Source organism: Puntigrus tetrazona, chromosome 7 (genome assembly GCF_018831695.1).
Source record: "Puntigrus tetrazona isolate hp1 chromosome 7, ASM1883169v1, whole genome shotgun sequence".
NCBI classification, from domain to species: domain Eukaryota; kingdom Metazoa; phylum Chordata; class Actinopteri; order Cypriniformes; family Cyprinidae; genus Puntigrus; species Puntigrus tetrazona.
In genome coordinates, this window is record NC_056705.1 from 37,428,371 (window position 1) to 37,443,546 (window position 15,176).

The following is a 15,176-nucleotide window of genomic DNA, read 5'->3' on the forward strand; positions in this document are numbered from 1 at the left end:
CAGTCTGCTCTTCTTTGAGCCTATAAAACCTTTTTAAAAGACTTTATAAAATAAGACTTTGTCAAACATTCAATGTTTGTCTTATAGTTAAACATTAGTCATATGGAAAATGAATTCTTATTTTACTTTTAATAAACTACTTACATTCATGTTCAATTCGCAATTCTGCTTCCAGTTTGCTATACCTCAACTCCGATTCAGCGACTGATTTGCGATTTTCTCAGTTCAGTTCTGAATGAGGAACAACCTTTAGTGGATTATTGCACTAGCTTTGTCCATTAATGCTATTTGCCAAAAGATACACGCACTCTGCTCAACTGCGATTCATTCGAATCACACCTCAGATTTTGGAGCGAAAGAAAGTGGCATTGATTGGCCGGCATTAGTGGCCTCTGGTGACAGCTATCAGAATAGTGCTACCTCATCTAGCTTTCATTAGCAAGTGAAAGACAAGCTCTGCGCCTGTGGTTATCATGTTTCTCTCAGCTCTCCGCTGCACGCCTCTGCGCTTCTGACCCCACGATACCCTTCCTCTCTCCGTCACACGGCTGTGAGTTGTCGCCTGTTGACTGATCAGCTGCTTGGATCTGCTGTCCTGCTGCGTCTGTGCCTTCCCTTCTCCCTCTGGAGTCTCTTTCATCCCTCCAACACTCTCCATATACATGAAGATCTTACACACACCTCTGCCCTCAGCAGTACACCATGTTCGCCCTAGCGGTTCAAATATTGATATTTGAACCTTGTTATGCTGGTGGGGTACTTGTTGATGCTAAGCCCTGTGTGTAATTATGTGGACGGGTTTGGACAATAAATATTTGTCCCGCACACAGAGATTGGACAAAATATTGTAATCAGCCATTACTGCTGGGGTCAAAGGGATAGTTTACCCAAAAATGAAAAAGTGAAAATCGCTTCTTTCTTCTGCTAAACACATATTTTGACGTTTTCTAACCAAACAGTTGCTGGTAGCTGTTGAGTTCTATAGGGGTTTCCATACTATAAAAGTCTACAACCAACTGTTTGGATTCCCAGGAATTCTTTCAAATATTTATTTTGTTGGACACAAAGATATTTAGAAAAGTTAGAAACTGAACAGTTGCTGGTAGACATTGACTTACCTACATTCTTCGAAATATCTTTGTGATCAGCAGAAGAAAGAAACTCATAAAGGTTTGGAATGACTTGAAGGTGAGTAAATGTAAACGTGTGTTCATTGTCTATACAGGATGTGCTTATTATAGGCTGGGTGTGAAATTTACTTTCAAAAAGTACAAATCATGAGAGCCTGTTTAACAGGAGCCTTTATATAACCTTAGTCCAGTTTAAACATAACCCTAAATGTTTGGTGTGTTAAAAGGGGAATATGATGTTGCTAAAAATAACATGATTCTGTGTATTTGGTATAAAGCAATGTGTTATCCAGCTTAAGGTTAAAAACACTGAATTTCCCACATACTGTACATTATACAGATTGTTTTGTACAAAGCTCATCATTCTAAAAAGCGAGTTGTCCTCTGATTGGCCAGCTATATAGTGCTTTGTGATTTGGCGAATACCACAAGAGTGTGACGGAAATGTTACACCTCTTATCATACCGTGATGCTGTGTCCCTGCACTATGACACAAAAACAATAAAAGCCATTACAAATGAGGCATTTGTTGAATCCTGTGGGGAACAAATTATTGAATATAATGACTTAGTACTGTCTTTAGTACCTTGTAACTTGCTAAAAGGTTGTGAGTCAGAAGCGCCAGACAGTCCTTGCAGAGTTGGAATTGCCTCACTTTATAGTCTCTGTGCACAGCTGACATAGACTGCTCTCCTTCAGCATTTCTGCAGCAACTTCCAGATGTTTTTATAGGCAACTAGAAACTTAAAAATATTATAAGGAGGCTAAAAGCTGTGTTGGGGTAAAACACCTTAATAAAAAATATTGCCAATTTCTGAGGTGTTCACATTATTTTTCTCTTTTTCGTATTTTGTAGGTGTTTTTTAATCCCTTTTTCCAATGTGTTAGTAAATGTGTTATTTACTAATGAATGTATTTATCTAATCCCAGTGACAAACGATTCTCTGCTTTGGGCTTTGGGGCAAGAATTCCACCTAATTATGAGGTAAAAGACCATTTTTTGTTTTATATATATACTTTACGTAGATTCACATTCCCTTGTATATAAAAAAAAAGAAAATAGTAGTATACTTTAAATTACAAATATATTTACATACATGGCATACAAGTCTGAACAAATTATATTAAAGGATATTTTAATGCATGCATGCTTGTTAGTACATTTTTCAGTACAGACTAAAGTCTGTAAGAATGATCACACAGTGAATACAACCTTGTGAAGGAGTATCATTTAGCATACTTTAAAAAAGAGTACTTATTACAGAAATAATATGCCTTAAAATAATATATGATTAAGTTTTTTTTCAAACTGGATGTATTGTTTTTGAAGACTTAATTACATGTTAATTGCATTTTAAATAAGAGTGTAATAGAGTCTAAATTCATATTAAATGCTTAAGAGTACTTTTGTACTTAAGTACATCTTTATATGTTATATTTTGTTTACATGAGTGTGTACTGGCGAATGTACTGATTTGTGCATTTGTAGTAAACTAAGATATTCTATATTTGTAACTACACATTTGTAATGACGAAGTAGAAATTCAGCCCATTGCTTCAAGTACTTTACATGTGCCTTAATATGCATTTCAAATGTAAAGCATGGCAAAATATTACTAAAACAAATAATTAAAAATAAAACCTTTAATTATGTACTTAATTGTGTTATGGAGCAGCAAATAAAATGTTTCTGTCTCTTTCTCTTCTTTAAAAGTATATTTGCAAACATATATGCTTTCTTAAATATACATTTAAGTTTTGAAAAACAATGCAATTAAGTGCACATCTTTTTCAAAAGGGTTGTCTATTAGTATATCATTTCTAAATGTGGAGGTATCTACCATCTTCTATATTTAATAGATCAGTCAGATCAGCAAAGCACAGTCTATGGCACTGTGTATCTCAGATATACAAAGTCATAACTATTTTTATTTTTATTTACATCTCTCATGAAACAACAACCTTTACAGAAAAAAGGGCCATTGTCACAGAATTAAAATAATAACAGCTTGCAAAGGCTTCCCTGAGTGTTGACAGTAAACTGTCACAGGATTTTATTTTATGCTCTGTTTGTTTGGGCAGATTGCACTGCGGTAGCTATGAGCTCCATTTCCTTTTCAAGGAAATATAATAATTATATTTATATTCAGAATGTCTTTTGTCAACAAAAGGAAATCAACCGCAATGAAATGCGTGCCACAGAAGTACCAGAGGGGGCCCACAGTAGTTGTTGCTTACAATGGAAAATCTGTAAGGAAGATGCTTTTTTGTTTTTAGCATCATCATCAGATCATTTCATGCGTAGTGTTGCAGAAAGTATTTTTCTTAGAAACATGCAAATAAGCACCGAATGATTCATCGCCTTCCTTTAACAGCAGGGTTTATGACCTTGAATTAGGTTTTTAACCAAAAAACAGGTGTGTTATAGCATGCTAAACAAGCTGAAGCTGGATAAACAAAGCCTCACTGTGTGTTTTTCTTCTCCAAACTACAGGTGTCTCATGACTTTGCCATCAATTTCAACCCGGAGGATGATGAATGTGAAGGTAAGAGCGACAAGCACTTTGTATGTTAGCAAGTGAGGGAACATCCCGTGGGAGCTGAACAGGGACACTCAGTGTTTTTAAAACTTCACTCACAAATAAAAGTCTGCCATCGTTTACTTTTACTCTCACTGATGTTTTAAACTTTATATGACTTTCTTTGTTCTGTGGAACGCAAAAGGAGAAACCTTGAGGAACGGCCGCTCTTTTCAAAAACTCACTATAAACCTTTCATAAAAGTGGTCCCATGTGACTTATGCACCACTTTGTCCTGAAGCTATCTTTGTGTGAAAAAAAGATCCCAATATAGGTTATATTCACAGAAAATCTCGCCCTTTACTGTCAACATCCATTCATATATTATGTGCCTTTAAGGCTGAGTCAGGTTGGATATCAATGTTATGGTGACATCGATGACGCCATCAGTGACGACATCAAACCTGCGTCATCAGACCAATCAATGCACAGTAAATCTGTCGAAAGGATTACGTGTGACTGAGATGGCAGGAGAATCTAGTTTAAGCTCCTAACTGTGTTTGGAAACTGTTAGTCTCACGCTACTCATTTGGTTGACCGTCTTGGACTAGCATTAAATCAGCTGGTTACCAGCTTTAGGTATTTAAGCTGGTTTTTAGAACATGGTAGTTGTTCGACTTGGTGTTTAGATCAGCTGCCATGTTTAAAACACAAACATACTAGTTTAAACTGGATATTTTAGTGGGGTTTAGGCTATGTAAGTCACAAATACTACATTGTTGGCGAAGATTTTTAATGCTCTTATTATATTGGAGCTTAACAACTCAGACTCCAGTTACTGTTTTAATATGGAAAAATGTGAATAGAACGTTTCTGCTTTTGTGTTTATACTGATGAAGAAAAGTTAGTAACGCTTCTACTTAAAGACTTTTTATATAAATGCATTATAAACATGCAATGCAGGTATAATGCGTTATAATTTGGATATACTTATTGGTTCACCTTTAGAAAATTATAAATATTATGCATTTAACTTTGGTTACAATTATTATACAAGGTTTTGTCTTCGAATCTGCTATTTATTCAATGTATACCAGAGCTGTAATACATTATAATACACATACTGTAATAACCAGTTTCAGATGTAACAAGGAATATGCTAATAATATTATGCATTTAACTTAAAATTCTAACAATGCACTGTTTATATGATGCACCTTATAATAGATTGTTAGAGAGTTATAATGCATAATATTATGCTTATCTATTCATTGTTTCACCTTTTATTGTAATATAATATAATAAAATATAATGTGCAATGCACATGATAACTGACCAATTTTAGATGCAAAAAGAATCAGCAAATATTATTATTGTAACTTAGGTTTTGTTTTTGAATGTGCTATATAAGTAATGGACACTTTATGCTTCATTGTAAGATCAGTAATATTTATAACCAGAGCTATAATACATTATAATACTTATCTATTCATTGTTACACCTTGAGAAAGTATATTGCGTAATGCACATGACTAATAACCAAATTTAGATGTTTTATTAGATTAGATGTAATATTAATAAAGTAATATTATTATTATGCATCTAACTTTTTGTTATAAATATGTGTGAAAATCTATAATGCATTGCAACATACATTATAATGCATATGTATAATGCATTATGCATAAAGGCTTCAAATAAAGATTTTGGAACAGCATGAGGGTGAGTAAATAATGACCGAATTTTAATTTGTGGGTGAACAGTTCCTTTAAAACACAAAGAGAATATGTGAGGAATGTGAATCATCTTGGGCTTGCTTCAGTCCTTTCACGTTTCTGCAGAAGATGGAGAGTTCCAAGTCAGTCTCTTGATCCCAAAATCTGTTGCTTTCACTGCCAATACTTCAGCACTGCTCTCAGAAGCCCGTCGAGACAGAGAGAGAAATACAAATAAGCCTCCAGAACTGAAGTGATAGCCGTGTCCCCTCTCTCTCTGATCAGAGATCCAGGGGGTCGTGGAAGCCTACCAAAACTGCCTGCCCAAGATCCAGCTCTACGGTCCCACTAATGTGGCTCCCATCATCAACAGAATAGCTAAACAGGCGGCTGGGAAAGAACCCATCAAAGATGCTTCTGTGAGTAGCTTTAAAGTTTCCATTTATGGCACAGCACCGAAGAAGAAATTCATTAAAATAAAAAAAATTATGCAATCAGGTAATGGCAACAAAAAGCGTTTCTGGTGGCTGTTTGCATGGGGAAATTCCTCAGTGGAAGATACAGCTGACTATTAGGATCTGCATATCTGCAAAACATGCATACGCGCAGATTTGATTGTGTGCTTACGTTTAAATCTACAACAACGTTCATGTTTATAAAAATGTCTTTGACATGGAAAATTGCTTAGCGTCACATCAGGGTCTGAGCAAACCTACTCACTTTTTATTGCAGGTTTTTGAAAATGTATGCTGTTCTTGCTGCCCACTGTTATAAATTATGGTGATTGGGGATATTTTATGCGTTAATTATTTTAATTAGGAGTCGTTTACAAGCATAAAGCTGAAGAAATTAACGTAAAATTAAAGTTTAGGATGGATTCTGCCCATATTTTTTAAACGAGGCCCATTATTTTTACTTATTACTTTATCCTAAAAGAAAAATCTAGAATTTTGACCCATACAATGTATTTTTGGCTAATGCAAGTGACTTTTATGCAAGTGAGGTTTTATGCTCCAGGGTCACATATATGTGGTATTCTATTCTATTTTAGAAGTACATATGCATTTTAGAAGTACATATGCAATATGAAGAATATTCAGTAGAATTTGCGCCTTGCTGAATAAGGGACTCGGTTTCAGTAATATTGCAGGGTTAATTGCTTCATGCAAATAGCAGTGATGGTTATTCTTTCCAAATTTGCATTGAAAAGACACGTGTTTCGGTGAAATGAAATAATTTCAAAGAAAGGACTTAATTTTATGTGATTTAATGTAAATATGCATGGTGAAATATGCATGGAGGCATGAATTTAGTGTCTGAACTGCAGGTGAAAAGTGAGTTAAAAATGGATTTTGCTTTGACATGCTTCTCTTTAAAGGGGTTTAATGATTTTGCCCCTGTCTATTCTTTTGGGGTTTTATCTTCTGTCCTTGGTTTTGTTCACATAACCTTTGAAATTTAGGTCCAATTGAAACCGCTTAACGTTTTTTAGCTGATTATCTCGCAGGCTGTTTTGGTAATTAACACAGTTACAATCAATTTAGAGTCCCTTTACATGTCATTAATGGTCTCGGGTCAAATATTTGCCCTCAAGCTTAGCAATTATCTATGCGTCGCTCCACTCCATTGCTATCTTCTACACACTCTGTCCTTGTGATGATCTTCATTTATTATTTAATCTTACATCACCCCTTCCCCAAAAGTGATCGTTTTTCAGTAAATGAGCTCAGTCAGATCAATGTTCAGTAACCAGGCCATTCATTCAAACTGTAGATATTGCATGTTTCATGTTGACAGGACCTCTGGGATGTTCAGGCCAGTAAATATAGCTAATTTTAGTCCATTGACTGCCTGTTTTAAAAGGGTATCCAATATTCAGTTCGTTACTATTTGGACATTTAAAGGAACAGTTCACATAAAAATTAAACATCAGCTTATTTACTCACATGTTATATCAATTACAATTGCTATTATTTCCGTTTGAATTTTTTGATGCAAAAATGTATTTGTACCACTGGAAATACGAATACAGGTTTAGAGCAGCATGAGGGTCAGTGTAAGTAATGACGATTTCCATTAATGCCCGTTTATCCTTGAAAGTGAAAGCTTAATGGATGAATCTCCACTATTTAACAGTGCATAAATCAGACGTTATAACTGATAACAGTCTTTTCTCTGCCAGCTGTATCATATCCTGCTGATCCTCACAGACGGGGTGGTAACAGACATGGCCGATACACGGGAGGCCATTGTTCGGGCCTCCTACCAGCCTATGTCCATCATTATAGTGGGAGTGGGAAACGCCGACTTCACGGACATGCAGATCCTTGATGGAGATGACGGAGTCCTTCGCTCACCCAAAGGGGAACCTGTCTTGAGGGACATCGTCCAGTTTGTGCCCTTCAGAGACTTTAAAACGGTCAGTTTTGTCAGTTCTCAGTCACTGGGAATTAGCAGATCCTGTAGTTCTTGTTTTATTTACGTCATCTTTTCCGATCAAAATGCATATGCTATGGATGTGAAAAAGCGAAAAGTCGAACCTGATCCGAATTAATTTTTTTAACACTTTACAATAAGGTTCATTAGTCAACTACATTAGTAGTAAGATTGAACAATACTTTTAACATTTATTAATCTTAAAAGTTCATGTTAATTTCAGCATTTGCTAATGCATTATTAAAATCACAAGTCGTGCTTGTTAACATTAGTTAATCCATTGGGAATTAACATCAATGATTGTATTTCTATTAACATTAACAAAGCTGATTAAATACTGCTAATAAGTGTTGATCATTGTTCGCTCATGTTAATTAATATATTAACTAATGTTAACAAATGACACAAAAGTGTTTTTTTTTTTGTTTGTTATGAACAAAGGTTTCATAATACGCTTTCATAAACAGTAATAATGTAAGAATATCCATAAAACAAGTTTTAAAAAATCAACAGTTAAAAACAACAATATTTGCACTTTTCGTCTTCAGATATGTAAGTATAAAAAGAAGCCAATTAAGATAAAGTGAGATAAATTTTATAAGATCACATTTGAGATATAAACTGAGAATAATCTACAAAATATGTGCACAAAATATTTTCTAAGAAATAATTAGTTAAGCACAGACATGTTGACATTTAGGTGCAGATAAACACTAGTACAGCAAAAGTATAGTATTGAATTTCCATTTGAAATGACCTTTGCAAACAAAAACTAATATATTAAAACTCTTTTCATGGCTTTAAAAAAAATAGCACATTATTAATGAGCCATGGATGAATTGCATAAATGCCATGCTTTGTGGGTGAGTGAAGCGGGCGAATCAGCATATGCCAGAAATGGCTTTTAGAGCTTCACAGTTTCTCCATAAGAGCTGTTTGTTCCTGTACATGGGCAGAAAAAAACAGAAAACATTCGTTTATGAGAAGTGAGGATTAAAAATATGTAAATAGTCTCAACAGCCTGCTGCTTGGCTCTCAACCAAACAATTTAAATTACAGACTGTACTTTCCTCATGCCTCTGTTTGAACACAATTTACCATGAATTTGGTTGATTTGCTCTTTTGTCACTATTGTTAATGTTTCCTCCAATAAAACTGTGACTTTTGCAGGCTTCACCAGCTGCCCTGGCAAAGTGTGTCCTAGCGGAGGTGCCTAAACAGGTAGTGGAGTACTTCAGTCACAAGGCCATACCGCCGATGAACCCAGTCCTCAATTCAACCCCCAACTCCATCGCCAACACACCTGAATAACACTCCACCCGAGCTCCGGTCCAGCCCGATGAGAGCTGGGCAGCACACAGTATACACTGTCATCCTGACTATGTTTTGTTCATTCGTAAGCTGTTCATACATGACTGACGGTTTGGATCTCGGTGTCTGATCTTGCCCTTGACACCATGACTGCTCTCCCAGCATGCAAACCGAGTCCCTTTCCCCTCTGCCCTCGCGCGAGAGCGAACAATACATTGAATTCCCATCAGCACCAGGCCTTCTGATCCCCGCTGACTCTTTTCAGCTTCACAAGGCCACTTCTGCAGTCTGCTGTTTTGTATGCCCTTCAGAGCTTTTGAAGACTTTGCTCTGCCTGCCTGTGGGCTCTTTTCATTCCTGGACTCCTTGAGAACTGGAACGGAAATGCTGAGAAATATACAATACAATGTAATATTAATAATCAATCCATAGATAATAGCATGTACATTGACTAAAAGAGTTTGCTTTGGTTTTGCTGGACAAATATGCATAGTTCCTTGCTGAAATCATCATCATCTTGACGTAAAGACACGAACGGGTGTGTGAGGATGGTCATCGTCTGGCTAGTCGATTAGTCAGGGTGACTAGTTTTAAATATTTTAGCGGTGGTGCTTGAATTAGCATGCTGACAGAGCGCTGTTTAACAGTTTGCACGATGAAACCCTCTTGGATTAGCTGCGTCTTCAAATCGTCTTTAGGACACCGGCAGAACAGCCATTCACATGCAGACAGGCTGTGTTTCGATGTTTTTTAAGCATCTTGCGCCATGAGCATTATTAAGACGTCAAATTAAAACGGGAAAATCCATTTTTAAAACGCGCGTCTTGAGATTCTCGTTTCGCTCTGTTGTGTCTAGCATGAATGCAGCTTCCGTCAACAACCCCTAGCAGACACGTCTGATTGGCGATCATGAAGTGCTGATCCGCCAGCAAAAACTAGACGGGATTTAAGATTTATTAGTTTACTTGTCAGCTGGTTGCATGAGAAAACCGCAAAGTCACATTCCGTCTGCACCAGTGCACCGATTCAAATGTAAACTATTTGATTTTGTCCCTGTTTGCTTCTTGAAACACGTGAATATTGCCAAGAGGGACAAAATGGCACACGACTATGTCAATCAAGGAGAAGAGCTCCAATCAAAAAGGTGAAGTGTGTAATCTCTGAGCCAGTAGAAAAACCAAGAGGATTTCATGAGTACTGTATTAAATACAATGTCCCCCTGTCGGCCAAACAAACAATCCCGTCCAAATCTAACTCCAACAATCGATGGCACGTCTACCCTTGTGAAAAAGAAGTCGACTTAATTGTATTCAATGAACTTGAACTTGTGTTTTAAAGAAGCATACTTATTTTGATGTGCTGACTAACATAATAAAGCACATGTACAATACTTGATTATACATTAAATACATGATTGCATTCAATATTATATATAAATGGTAACACTTTATTTTACAGTTACACCTATTAGTCATTTATTAGCATGCATTTTACTAGAATATTAGCCATAGTGCTAATTAGGTACATATTAATGACTTATTCTACATCCCTAATCCTACCCAATAAATAAACTTAACTACCTTATTAACTATTAATAAGCAGCAAATTAAGAATTATTGAGGGGAAAAGTCGTAGTTAATAGTTAACAAGTATGACCTATTCTCTGTTAACATAAAGGTATATTATTAGGTAACACTTTATTTTAGGTTCTATTAACTAGTTGCTTATTAGCATGCATATTACTAGAATATTAGCCATTTGTTAGAAGTAATTAAGCACATATTAATGCCTTATTCTGAATGACCTTATTCTACATCCCTTATCCTACCCAATACCTAAACAAGTTACTGACTATTACTAACTATTAATAAGCAGCAAATTAGCAATTTATTAAGGAAAACGTTGTTATGAATAGTGAATAAGTGTTAACCATCATTTTTTATTATTATGCATAATATATTGCAAATTCATCACAAATGAACATCACATACATCACATATTTCAATTACACAAAAGTATCGTTTAGTTTAACATAAATGCTTGTCTGTATTCAGCAATACGCTTTAATCATATTTTCAAGACATTAATAAAACAAAATCCATTTCGCATTTGTATGTTATTTCTGTAATTCTGTAATATTCTATTCTTTTTCACAAGGGTAGACACACTATATGCAATAAAACGAAGCATTTTAACATCAAAACAGCTTTAAAGCGACACATTTTATTTAGAAATTAAACTAAAATCTAATGTTGCACTTGCAATATTTACAGCAATGTGAAATTTAATTTACTGGTGCATAATGTTGCAGTATAAACAGCATTAGCATCAAACAACAAACAATATAGCCGTGTCAGATACGGATGGCTGCACAGTTCAACATGCATGACCTCGAATACCAACACTGTAGATGTAAGGACAAACACTAATAATATTTTTACATTACACCAGTGATGAATAGAAGATGACTTCTGATAAAAACTTCCTAATTCAGTATTGCTTAGCATTAAAAAACATGCCCCAATTAAATTGTTAATTGAATTGCAACCTTTCACACAATGAGACAGAAATCGTCTCCATGTTAATCAGCATTATGCATCAGTTTGTTTTTCGTGAGAGGAATATAATGATGTATTATTGCATACTGTTTTAACAGATGATGTTTATACAAAGTATATTTCTATTTTAGGTGCAAATCAATATTTTCGAGTTATCCATAAACATAAACAGGGTATATATATATATATATATATATATATATATATATATATATATGATGGCATTTTTGGGCGTGGAAAGCGTCGCGTCCCATGACATCTACGCAAGAGCACGGATTTAAAAAGCCTTCTTTCTGCCCACAGTATTACTAAGCGCTGCGAAACAACAGCGAAACCGCAACAATCTCATTCCACTGTGATACGGTTATGTAAATGAGGGTTGCCAGATCTTAACGAGATGCCGATTCCCGAAATGGCTTTTCAATCGCACGCCTTTGCCTGTTCGGTTCGCGCAGCGTCTTGTACATTGCATTTGTATTAATAATTCTTTCTTTTCTTCACTTGTCGCTTTAATCCACCTCCAAATGGACTGCATTTGCATGTTCAATGTATCCGGGAGACGCGTTCGCTCTCTCTTGTTTGGAGGTGCTGCTCTGCCACACGCTAGCAGAAGGAGAGGAAAAGGTTGAGCATGAGTTTCCTTTACTATTCGTTTGGAATATGGGTCATCATCCCGCTGGTATTTTCTTGCAGCCTGAGGTCATCGCAGATATATTCACACAGGCCTCTGAGTTATTAGGCAACATGTTAAGTCTGCTTACAGACGGCCGGCTGCTTCCTAAAGCATTATATCAATGAAAAGATTGGCAGATTGAGCTGTCCAACAATGAATCTTCATTAAACTGTATTGTTCTCACTGTGTAAGGCACTGGATCGCAGGGAGCAAAGGAGTCGTTTGAACACATTTTGTCTCATCTATGCTTTTAACACTTTTAACAATGTGCTTTGATTTGAGCCAGTGACATTACCGGAAGTATCTCTTTCAAAAGCTGTGATTTACTGCATGCACTCCTCTGTGTTGAAATGTACCCCGTCTGATTTCTGATTTCAGTGTTATTTTGTTGGAAGCGAGTGGCACTAGCTCGTTTCTTGTAGTCTAGACTCGTAATCCTGCATCAAGGCTAATAAATCTTTTAATAATTTGACTGTATGGTGGTATGTCTTTGTGCATGCTGAAGAGGAAACATTCTGGGCACGAAATGGTTGATTTGACAGAAGGAAACAATTATATTTTGGCAGATGATGACATTTTTAATCGCATGTAAAATGTGCATATTACATTCTATGTGTCAAATGAAGTGAAATACATAAAAGAAACACTGGAACAGTTTCAGTACATTAATATAAATATCTAGCCCATACAATGTGAAAATAAATCAGCATCATTAATTTTATGATGAAAATTTTATTTTATTTAATATATATTATTTAATGACATTAATAACATTTATATGTATTATTATAATATAATATAATTATAATTAATATTTACATAAAATTCACAAAAATCGAACCTTTCATTGGAGAATAAGAATTTAAAATGGGGAAAATATCATTATGAATTTTTTCCCTCCTCAAATTATTGGTACTCCCAGAAATTCTCATCAGGAAAATGTTTTCCCATTCATATTCACAATTTTGAGCACTCCAGAGTGATTATGAACATAACCTGTTAATTATATATAACATTTTATTATATATGCAATAAATGTTTCCATATGGGAGAAGGCATTCTCATGAATGTTGGTCTACTTTTTGTTTCACAATCTATTTTACTTGAATGAATTGAAGTGATTCCAGAAAGTTTTTTAATATCTGTGCTGGTAATTTAAATGCATCCAGCAACAGAATTGTCTTTATACTGAGCCAGAGGCTATCTCTGTCATGACATAAGCATCAAGAAAGCATTACAGCATCTAAAAGCAACCCAGACAATGCACAGCATTTATAAGCATATGACAACATAATCGCAGCTCATTTCTCGCTATTTGCTTCATTTCCTTTTTTTCTCATGCAGATAGCTTTATGTGGAATGGTCTATATAATCTACTTAGTAACAAGTAAATATCAGGCTCATTTAGACCTTAGAAGGGGCTTTTTGAAGAACTAAGCTTCTAGAAAAAGTGAATTATATTGCAATTATTGCTCTCATGATTAAGATAATAATCAGTGAAAATGGCCTGGGGTTAGAGAAATGGACTTCTCTAATTGTCATGGACTCAAATGTTATGTGTTAGTGTCTGGTAATTCAGTTGAATAAAGTCACATTCAGTATAGAGTATGCATAAATGATGCGTCTATCTAAAAGGGACAGAAAAACAGATGTGATTAAACTAGCCTGATTGGCACAGCAGAGAAGTAAATATCCTGCCATGAATGTATTTAATAAAAGGTCATTTTCAGTGTTAAGTCATTTCTTAACTAAAGGCCAAAGGTTGATTTGTTTAGGCACTCACTTTTTGTTTATTCTGTGTTTGTTTCAGCTTATCATTTTTACCAGTCAGTACCCAAGTCATGCTTCTTTCTGCACATGAGCGGTTTTTGCACATATTTTATATGTTTTTCATTTCACAGTCAGATGAATGCAGCTATAAACCCGTTTGAACCACAAGGAAATGAAATCCACCCTTTTTTTTTTGTTTTCAATTTTTCAGGCTTTACACCATAACCATTACACCTAAATGTGTCGCACTAAAGCGATATCTAAGTGAATCCTGTGATTTGCGTGCTGCGCTAGCTCTCCAGCTCCAGGAGGCGGCGGTGGGATCTTCGCTAGAGATGATGAGGTCTCCTCAGCGTACCTCGGTTGCATCACTTCATTGGGTGACTGCATGAATGATTGTAGTTGCCATGGAGATTTTTGCTGGGTGCTTAAAGGGCAGCCATGAAGAAATGGAGCGAGATGAGCTGGAGCAGATAATTGTTAAAAAGAGCCGAACAACCTTGAGTGAAGTTCATGTTGTTCAAAGAATAAAACAGTGATGTTGATGCTTTGTACAGTTATACACAGGTTTAGTGTGCGTTTGAGACTGTGTAAGAGCATAAATACTCTTTTTGTTTATTAAAAATGGGAACAGCATTGCCATTGTTAAAGTACACCTATTATGGGTTATGAAAGGTTCATATTTTGGTTTCTGGTTACATTAACATGTATGCAAGGTTAAAAACACTTTAATTTTCATATAATAGTATTTTTTTAATAATTAGTTACCTTATTTGTTCAACGACTCTAAATGATTTGTTCAACGATTCGTTTCACTGAACCCCACGGTGATTGGTTGATTTCATTTAAAGCAATGCGTGAGCTTTTAACGCTTCAACAAACGAATTAGCATTTTCATTCAGACCAACGAAAATCATGTATGTTAATGTTTCATGCTGATGTCGACATGAAACGGCTGGGACTTGTTTTAAAAAACGACTCTTATTTGGCTCTTTCTTTTGAGAAATAATGACAGGCTACACGGTGCGCTTCGAGATTTAAAACTTTGCAGGATGTTTTCATTC

The 15,176-nt window shown here is 35.5% G+C and overlaps 1 protein-coding gene across 1 annotated transcript in view; it reads left to right on the forward strand.

Annotated features, from left to right (window-relative positions):
* The window catches only part of cpne7 (copine VII), a 52,361-nt gene extending 43,084 nt beyond the window's left edge, over positions 1-9,277 (forward strand). The window contains exons 12-16 of the mRNA XM_043244670.1: positions 2,061-2,115; positions 3,625-3,676; positions 5,650-5,783; positions 7,547-7,783; positions 8,971-9,277. Coding sequence (XP_043100605.1) covers positions 2,061-2,115; positions 3,625-3,676; positions 5,650-5,783; positions 7,547-7,783; positions 8,971-9,111 — 619 coding nt within the window. The 3' untranslated portion in view covers positions 9,112-9,277. The remainder of the gene's footprint in view (positions 1-2,060; positions 2,116-3,624; positions 3,677-5,649; positions 5,784-7,546; positions 7,784-8,970) is intronic.
* The last annotated feature ends 5,899 nt before the right edge of the window (positions 9,278-15,176 follow it).